The 9,459-nt window shown below is 43.9% G+C and overlaps 1 protein-coding gene across 1 annotated transcript; it reads right to left on the bottom strand.

Moving 5' to 3' along the window:
- Positions 1-3,700: 3,700 nt before the first annotated feature.
- gpr37a (G protein-coupled receptor 37a) lies at positions 3,701-9,459 on the bottom strand. The gene is made up of 2 exons (XM_070831241.1): positions 8,533-9,459; positions 3,701-4,625 (listed from the first exon to the last, which is right to left on the bottom strand). Exons 1-2 carry the CDS (start codon positions 9,457-9,459, stop codon positions 3,801-3,803), a joined length of 1,752 nt encoding a protein of 583 aa, XP_070687342.1. The 3' UTR covers positions 3,701-3,800.

Here is a 9,459-nt window from a genome sequence, read left to right as displayed (position 1 = left end):
ATATTTTCATGACTGTTCTTTTTATATATTTAGCCAACAGGTATCCCAGCAGAGAAAAAATTCTCTGAATCGGCACCATCCAGGATGAGTGGTTTGGTTGCCGTGGAAGCTTGGCCGCAGTCCACCAATGAGAGGCAGTAATCCCGGCCCTCCCAGGATGTCCGTCTCATCCCAGAAAACAGTCCTGGGAGCAGTTGGGAGAAGGTCAGTGAGCAGCTTGTTCAGCAGCGAACCCTCAGTGTACCCGTCGCCCCATTGTTTCTGTATGAATGGGGATGTCTAATTACTGGAGCAGCGACTGGGGCCGCCAGCCTCATTTACAAAAGACTGGAACAAGCAAGTTTAGTGCCAGAGAACAAATCAAAGCCAAACGGGTGATTAGAGAAGAATGTGGTTTACATACAAAGAGCCCACTTTTGGTGATCCTGTGATGAATACAAGTACACAAAAATGTTATGTAATTATCCAGGGGAATGAATGCTATAAATGCAGATTCAATTTAATCCCACATGTTCTTAAATGATTGGGGGAGAGATAAAGAAAATGCGTCCAAACTCTTGGCCACAAATGATGCTTAAAGTACATAAAGAATCTTTTTTTTTTTTTAGGATGCATCTGATTAGTGGGCTTTGGAACACGTTAACAATTTGCTCATAGCTGAATTACACATATCTTCAGCGGATTAGTTAGTTTCTATGTGAAAAAAGAAAGGCAGGGAGAAACAGACTTTGGGAGTTCTGTGCAAGCGTTGCTGTGGATGTGCGGACATGTCAAAGGCTCGCTGCAGTCAGTGTGTTTGTGACGCAGTTTTACATTCACATTTCAGACTCCTGGAGTTGCTTTAATCCTGTCAAGATATAATAATGTGGGGTTATTACGTTTTTTATGAAAGCTCAAAAATGAGCGAGGTAATTTGAGGTGACGCTCCTTGTACAATAACGTAAAGTAAAACTGCTGCACACATTATGTGGGCAGTGGAAGATTCTGAGCAGAAATCTGTTGCGCTTCTCAAAAAGCAAATTTATCATGGAAACAGTTTTATTGTCTTAGGACTTCTTTGGTGACGTCACATATTCAACAAGGCTCAGCTAATATTCAGGTGTGTTGTGTGATTTGATGCTGTTTTTCATTGGTAAAAAAATGTGACCGTTGGAATCACGGGTGGAGCAAGAGATACTTTGGCCAGTCCAAGCACCGGTACCGTAACTGCATGAGCAGACGTCATCAGTGGAAACAGCGGTGGGTGTCACTGCAGTAAACTTCTAACATGGCCGTGTAACTATGGTAACAGCTTCACCTGAGTTCACCTGGCACTCCTGAGTTTTACCTACGTCTGTTACTCTGACATTGTTTCTTCACATAGAAGCTAAGGTTAACTAACTGACACGTATTAGCTAATGTAAAATAGCTGACGTGCAATAGCTAGCTAGAGGTTAGCACTTGTTCCAGTTAACCTCTATCAAAGCAGCAGAACTTCACTTTAACGCATCCATGTGAAGGAACAACAGACTGGACATGCATTAGGTTTAGGAGCTCCAGGTGAACACATGGAAGTCGTCACTTTAGGTGTTTGATGCAGGAGGCTTCAGAGTGGACCGTGGCTCTTCAATTCAAAATCACTCCAGAAAAATAAAACAAGTAATTTAATGCCAGAGTTTTCTTTTTAAGATCAGGGTTTTAGTTGTTTTTGTTATTTTGTTATTTTTCAGTGCCAAAAGCAGTAGACGGGATGAGCTGTTTAAAGGCCAGACTGCTCTGGTTCAGGCCAGAAACCATCAGTGACAACTTCTTTCAGAATAAATGAGCTTCGATGTGTCGACTGTGGCACTGCAGCACTGTTCACTGCGGCGGACAGCTGAGAGGCAGACTCCCTCCGTCGTCGTGACAACGGGAGGCAAAAACAATGGCCGCCTGTGTCCTCCCCCAGCTGGGCGTTGACGATGCTGATGACGAAACAATGGCGAGAGAAAAAAAAAAAAAAAAAACAGCTGAGATTTGAGCTGAGCGTGACGCAGCAAGTGAACGGTTACTCAGTTTGTTTGTATGTTTCTCTGTCATTTCTGCAAAAACAACTAATTAAAAATATGATTTGCATAATTAATGACGTGCTTTTCCACTTCATGCTGGCCGCCTTGTGTCCAACAAACAGCTGAAGGAAGGTTCAGCTGTTTGCAGGACTGACTGTAACTCTGAGGGGATGAGGACATGTTGTGTTGAGTCTGAACTGTACAAACAAACAATGGTGGCTGTGTTCTCTGGGTGGACGCTGATGGAGATTCTCACTCTGATTCTTTTTTTTTTTGATCAATGTGATTTACTTCTGTGCATCAGCTTCCATCTCTTTTTCTTATAGCAGTGAGTTTCTTTTTCTTTTTTAAACCCTTCGTTGCTAAATTCAGTAACTCAACTGAACTGTGGAGCAAATCTACAACTTGCAGGATTCCACTGCAACAAACTGATTTCACCGAGTTCACTTTTAGAAATAAAGGCTGGACTGTGGCCTTCGTCCCATTTAGAGCTGTCACATGTTATTTGAAACTGCCATTTGAACTTGGGAAAAAGGTTTTTGAAACGGTGACAGCCCTGGTTTAGTTTCTTCATACTTGTTCTGTCAGACCACATTAAAATGTGCCAAACAAATAAATCAGCTGTCTACATGCACACCAGGGCACAAGGAAATCTATTTTAAAATATTTTTTAATTAAAGTGACATCTCTCTTGTGGCTAAAAAAAACAACAGCATCTCTGTCACATTACTACATACAGTAGGCTTTTGACATACCGAGCAGGTTTTGTGCCATCAAACACAGAGTGAAGAACAGTACAGTCACACAGCCAGAGCTGATTGACCAGATCAACCATCAGCAAACACAACACACATCAACAGCCGTTTTCAGTATATTACTGTAGGTCCCATCCACACACTCACACAAACAAAGAAACAACCAGTAACATCCAAAAGAACTAAACTACAGGTGCCCATAGTGGACATGGCCGACAATTATTCCTTTAAACCCAAAACAAAAATTTAAGGTAACACTTTATTTTACGTGTTTGTAATGTTCTTGCAAATTTCCTCGAAATTTTTTTTTTTTATATAGCACCGTTTATAGGGCAAATGTTTGATAACTTCAGTTCCAAATAATTGCTGGCACAGCTCAGAAAGTCTTTTTATTGTGTGCACAGCAGCTAAGCTCAACCTGGAAAAACGTGAAATTTAACGTATTTCCAATAAAAAAAGAATATGAATATTTTGGGTTTAATGGAGCTGCTCTTTACAGGAAAGTTAACGCTTCAAATAAATTAAATATTATGTGAAATTTCATAACAATTTCCCTCTATCTAAGGAAATTGTAACAAAATTACACATACAATAAAGCCCAATGTAATTATAACGTATTTCAAGGTGTCAAACCACATTTGCCTGTGAAGTTGTAGACCAAGTCGTGATTCCAGGAAAAAGCAATCAGGGTCCATGTCTGCTCTCAGCTTCTGTAAAATACAGTGACAATGAACAAAAAGTAGGACTGAGTGCAGATTCAATAGAAAATATTGGTGAGTTAATTGAAAAAACTAAAATAATGCATTAACTAATACTGACTGTGTGGTCTTTCATGTATAAATTCTGTAAACAGTGAATGGAACAGTGACGCCTTCAGTCTGTTTGTCAGTAAATACAAACGTGTCCAAAAGTTTGGGCTCTAAAAAACACTTCTGTTACGTCGACGCGTCCACCAATCACATTCCTGATCGCCCCAGAACAAGTGACGCCCAATGCTGTTGGTGCTTGACCTTTGACCTCAGCAGTGTGTCCCCACGACGCCGGAGGTGGACGCCTCCCTGTGGATGGTGTTGAACGGAGACAGCTCCAGGTCGGTCGTGGCGCACTCGTTGTCGACGTCGCTGGTGGCGGTGGTGGGGGAGCGGGGCGGGCCGCACTCATCACAGCAGCAGCAGCAGCAGTCCAGGAAGGCTCTGGTGAACGGCTGGCACAGGAAGAACAGCAGCACCGGCGTCACCGCAGATTTACAGAAGAGCATCAGCTGACTGACCAGGTGCAGGATGTCCAGCGCTCTCCTGGGAATACCTGCGGCCATGTATGTGCTGATGATGTTGCAGATGTTCTCCGGGATGATGCAGAAGCCGTAAAGGATGGCCAGCGCCACCACGGCGCAGTTCATCTGGCTCTCCAGCTGGATCTGCTTCTTGCTGCCACGGATGCAGGCCCGCTCTGCGTGGCGGATCTTGCGGGCAGTGACCAGTGAGCTGCAAATGGTGAACAGCGTTGGCAGACAGAAGTAGCAGCCGAAGTACCACCAGAGGCGAGCGCCATCATAGGTGAGTCCCAGGACGTACAGGGTGTCCGGGAGGTCAGTGGAGATCCGGACCACGCAGCGCTCGCATGGCGTCACGTCAGGTGGGTCGCCGTCCTCAGTGACCAGCTGTCGGATCAGCAGCTCTGGCAGGGCCAGCAGCAGAGCGCCCACCCAGATGACGGCGAGCTTGGCCGTGGTGGACACCCAGTTTTCTATCATCTCGTAGTACATCTGCACGTTGGTGGCAGCGCGGAAACGATCGATGCACAGAGCGCACAGTGTGAAGGTCGTGACCCCGAGAGAAGCCACCTGGGAAAGAGGAGGAACATCAGGTTACTCTTAGACAAAAGTTCTCCCTAACCCAGAAACAATAAACCAGTTGATTGTGTGACAATTTAAACCGGCGATGGAAAATCAGGGTTGCTGTGAGGAAAATTATTGTTTTTCCTCAATGGATTCAAGAGCAGTTTCTGGTTCAACAAAAAGGATCTTACAGGTCTGTCTCTGTCGGGATCCTTTCTGTACTGTACTCAGACATTTTTGAAAAACAACGAGCACTTTTAGTGGTCGTGTTTTGATGGGCAAGGTTGCCCCACAGGATTACATTACAGCCATTGATTTGGCGATCAACTGGAGCAATTCCAAAAGTTTCTGTTACCAGTTATTTCAAACCCAAAATATGTAAAAAAATAGGGCTCAGGTTTTAAATTATTCTTTAAGACAATGTGAAGGCATAGTTTTGTCCAGTAAACAACATTCTGTAGGAGCTTTCACGTCTCTGCATGTTGATTTTTGTAGAAATCAACTGAAACCAGTGTCGCCTCAACCCCAGATCTCAGCTCTGAACCTAGTGAGTGTAATATGATTTTAAGTACATGATGGGTGAAACTACTGTTTGAACAAACTCCAAATATATATAAATATTTTCCCATCTGAACCTGAATCCTGACCCTGAGGTGAACCATGTGAAGTAGTGAGAGACAATCCGATGATTTGTAAAATGTTTTTTACATCAGAGAGTTATTGAGACACACAGGTCAGACACACACTCACATTTCACCCTTGTGCTCTGTGCCGTAACGTCACAAACCACGTCTGTTGTGTCTCAGCAGTTGTAAACACTTCACACTGTATGAAGGACAACAGACAAGGAAACCAGCTGTTTGTGTGTGTGTGTGTGTGTGTGTGTGTGTGTGTGTGTGTGTGTGTGTGTGTGTGTGTGTGTGTGTGTGCGTGTGTTCGGAGGACAAAGTGTGATAAATAACGTAAGTCCTGATGTCACTTCCCGTTTAGCTGCTGTTCCACAAGCTTCTGTAACTCAAAATAATCTCTTTGGTTTGAAAAAAACAGAAACATGTTTCTTGGGTTTACTTTTCACTTTCTACAAAAAATGAGCATCAATTCTTTAGACCATCTATTCTGCTTTTCCTCATTTTTTTGTAAATGTATGTATGTTTATTTATTATGTATTTTTTTTATTAATTTGGAATTGAAAACTGTCAGAAGACCAATGGCTAAAGCTTTGCTGAGGACCTGGAAGCATCTGCAGCGTGCAAAACGTTTTTTTCCTTCGTTTGGAATTAAATCAAAGGACAGCCTCTCCTAAAATAAAATTCAAAATAACAATAATAAAAGAATCAAAAGACAAAATTGACAGAAGAAGATGAGAGTTGGTGACATCTGTAAATACCCCAAACGTCATGTCATGTAGGTCACCATCTCAAACAAAGAGACCTGCTGCTGCTGCTAAAAAGATTAAATCCAGTAAACACGACCTTTCTAGAGGTCTAGAGGTTTCTAGATTTTAGGTTAAAAAGCTTTTCCACTGTCAACCTGCTGATAATGTTTACATCTCTGGCTGTTAGCCGATTTAAAACATGTCAACATAGTTCAGCAACATCAGCCACTCTGAGATTACATGCTGCCAGCACAGAGGTCACAAGCTCTACGTGGCCAAAAGTATGTGGACAACCGAACATGTGTGATTATTGAACATGTGATTCTGACACCGTGGATATTAATCTGCTGCTGTAACGGCCTCCACTCCTCTGCTTTCAGGCTTTGCACCAGATTTCTAAACCTGGCTGCAGGGGTTGGCCACAAGAGCGTTAACGAGGTCCGACACAGATGTTGGCTCTCAGTAAATGTGGACAAAAAGATCATCTGTGTAAATTATGAAATTAAATGAGATGTACAGATACAGCAGAGTCTAAAAGTCTGACACCACATTCTCTAATATTTTCATGTAAATTCAGATTCAGGGACATTTAAAACACAAAAAGTTAAAGGGTGTGAAATAAAGAGGAAATATTTAAGATTCTAAATGATTTTTTAGGTCGGATTTCCTCAAGTTGTTTCCCTTTCACTGGAGCCTGTGTTCAGATGCCACTCAAGTAGATCTGATCTTCTTCCCGTTTTGTACAAAGGAGTTAAATTGGTCAGTTCAGCAAATGTACTTAAATTGCTAGAAACAGTGCAGAATCACAGACCATGACCTCTTGTATTTTTAAAGGTTTCTGCTTATTTTCAGGTTTGCGTGAAAACATTTCCAGAGATTTTCAAAGCGGTCTGAGACTTTTAGACCCCGCTGTGCATCCAGATTATATCCCTGTCACTAATCAGAGGGGGGGTCGTCTTTCTCTAATCTCAATCTGAGACTCTTTATTAATCCTTTCCTTCACTCTGATTGGCCAGCAGGACGTCACGTGTGCGGCAGGTGTCGTCTTGTTTTCTACAGCCTGATGTGACCCTGATCAGATTAAAGACCCTTCACATGAGGCGACATTAAACCTGGTTTAAACCCTGACTGCAGCCCAGAGCCGCTGTCCACCTAATGCAACGCTGATGAGACCTGTTCCTGTTCGTGTGAACTGGAAAATGTTTCACTAATTGGACCTGAACAGGAAAATCTCTTTGTTTATCATGATCTCAGTCTAATTAGATTAGATTAGATTACTGACAGTTAGTCAGTTTCAAAAAACTTAAATCAAGTAATGCTGACATTCAGAAGTCTTCTAACTTTTACTGTAAAATTAAGCAGTGTAAAAAACTTTTTAGCATGAATTTTGCTTATTAGCAGACTTCCCAGCATGCATTGCTTGCATTCTCGAGAAAACCCTTTCTGTATATTCATGCAGTGCAAAATGCAACTTTTGCCTCTCAAAAGTATGCAGATATTTGAACGACTCTCCAAAATCTGTTATGTTCAAAATCTCTCTTTTTAAAATATTTTATATGTGCATGGAAACAGTAATTTAAGGGATTTAAAGATTAGGGTTACATTTCTTCAAGTCTGCCTTCTTATTTCTTCTTATCCAAGAAGAAATCAGCTCTTATTATAAAGCAATCCCTTGATGATGTGAATCTAATGTAAGCGATGGGGGACAAAATCCACAGTCCATGCTCTCTGAACCAATCCTTTATGTCTGCCATAAATGTGCTTCTAGTAACTGACAAAGCTCCATCAGACTCATGTCTTTCCAGTGAGGACACAGAGTCTGACAGTGGCTGAACCTCCACCCACCACACCCGTTATTTCCTCCTCCCTACATAAAGGACACTCTGTTTCCTGTGTGGACACTAAATGTTAGCACTGATGGTGAATGCAAGGATTAAGCAGGTTTAATTAGCTAAGTTATATTCTTTTTAGGTCAATGTTTGCACTTTGTGTTTCTTTCTCTCCACCACAGCCCAGACTGTTCAGAGGGGGAATTTTATACTAAAAGGACTTTAAGTTTGGAAAATACTAACTTGATTTGATTAACTCTGGGTGATGAAGCCTCATATGAGTATCCGATACACTTCAGAGTGTATTTTGGTGCAGGATGAGGAGTTGCAGACTTTGTCCCCACTAAGTTACTTTGTAGACAAATGAGGAATAGATCCTTTGATGACCAATATGGAGGAATGATCACAGACATAAAAACCTATCCTGTGCCTGTCCTTTAATGTTAGGTCTTCTTAATAGAAATGGTTCCTGGGTGTCATAAACTGTGTTTGTGTGACATTAACAGTCTGTGTTCATCTCTGCCAAAACCTCAAACCACAGTCAGTCTGATGTGGGAAACTTAAGAGCTTCCGTAGAAAACGACTTCATGCCTGATCATCCTTACTAACACCCGTCAACCTGCTCTCACCTGACAACTGACAGCGAACTGAGGCAATGATTTCCAGTCTGCACCATCAGCAGCATCACTCCCCCCCCTTTCCGTCTCACCTCCAGGTAGGGGATGATCCTGCACGAGAACTCCCCCAGCAGCCAGTCCTTGGTGAGCTCGTGGAACACCACGAGCGGCAGGCAGAAGAAGATGATGACGAAATCCCAGAGCGCGAGGTTGGCCAGCAGCGAGTTGGAGATGCTCCTCATGTAGTAGTTGTGACACACGATGCACATGACCGACACGTTCCCGATGATCCCGACGCTGAAGATGACGGCGGCGGTGATAACGACCGCGTAAGCTCCGTACGACTCCGCGGTCACCGGATAAAACGGGTTCTTCACCTGCTTCCGTCTGGTCCTCGTGTTCACCGGCTCGAACGGCGTAGTGTCTGGAAAGTCCGGCAGAGAGTACTCCTCTTCATAGTCACTGATATTGAATCCGGCGTCTTGTTCCTGCGCCATGGCCGCGGGCAGAGCTTCCCACGCGCCCACGACTCTGTCCTCCCTGCTGGACTTTGCGCTCCGGTTCTGCCGCCGGTGGCGTCCGCTCCTCCTTCGGCTACAGGTGTATCCATGCGGGGTTTGTTTGAGCACCTCTCCTGGACTGCATCCATCAGCCCGTGGATCGACTGCGTTGTTTATATCCGTGCGTAAAGTTTCGTCTCCGGGTCCAGGTTGGATGCGCCGCGCTCCATTTTGCGCATCGCTTTTACGCACAGCATGCCGGGGTATCTCTGCCCCCAGCCAGTCAGGGGATGGCGGCTTTACAGTATCCAGTCTGGAGGCTTGCGCTCTGGCACCGCGCGTCCGCCCATTGTTCTCCCCGCTGACTGTGCGCCATCTCCGGCTCTGCGCATTCCTGTCAGCGGCGGTGGAATCATAATGAGGACTGAAAGTCGTCTTTGTTTGCTGCCAGTGGAGCTGACTCGCTGCAACCTCGCTGCAGAGCCACAAACACACTAACCTTGAGAATGGAAGCAGCAT

This window comes from Pempheris klunzingeri, chromosome 5 (genome assembly GCF_042242105.1).
Source record: "Pempheris klunzingeri isolate RE-2024b chromosome 5, fPemKlu1.hap1, whole genome shotgun sequence".
Taxonomy (NCBI): domain Eukaryota; kingdom Metazoa; phylum Chordata; class Actinopteri; order Acropomatiformes; family Pempheridae; genus Pempheris; species Pempheris klunzingeri.
Note: the sequence above shows the minus strand (reverse complement) of the source record. Positions and strands in the feature narration are given on the sequence as shown.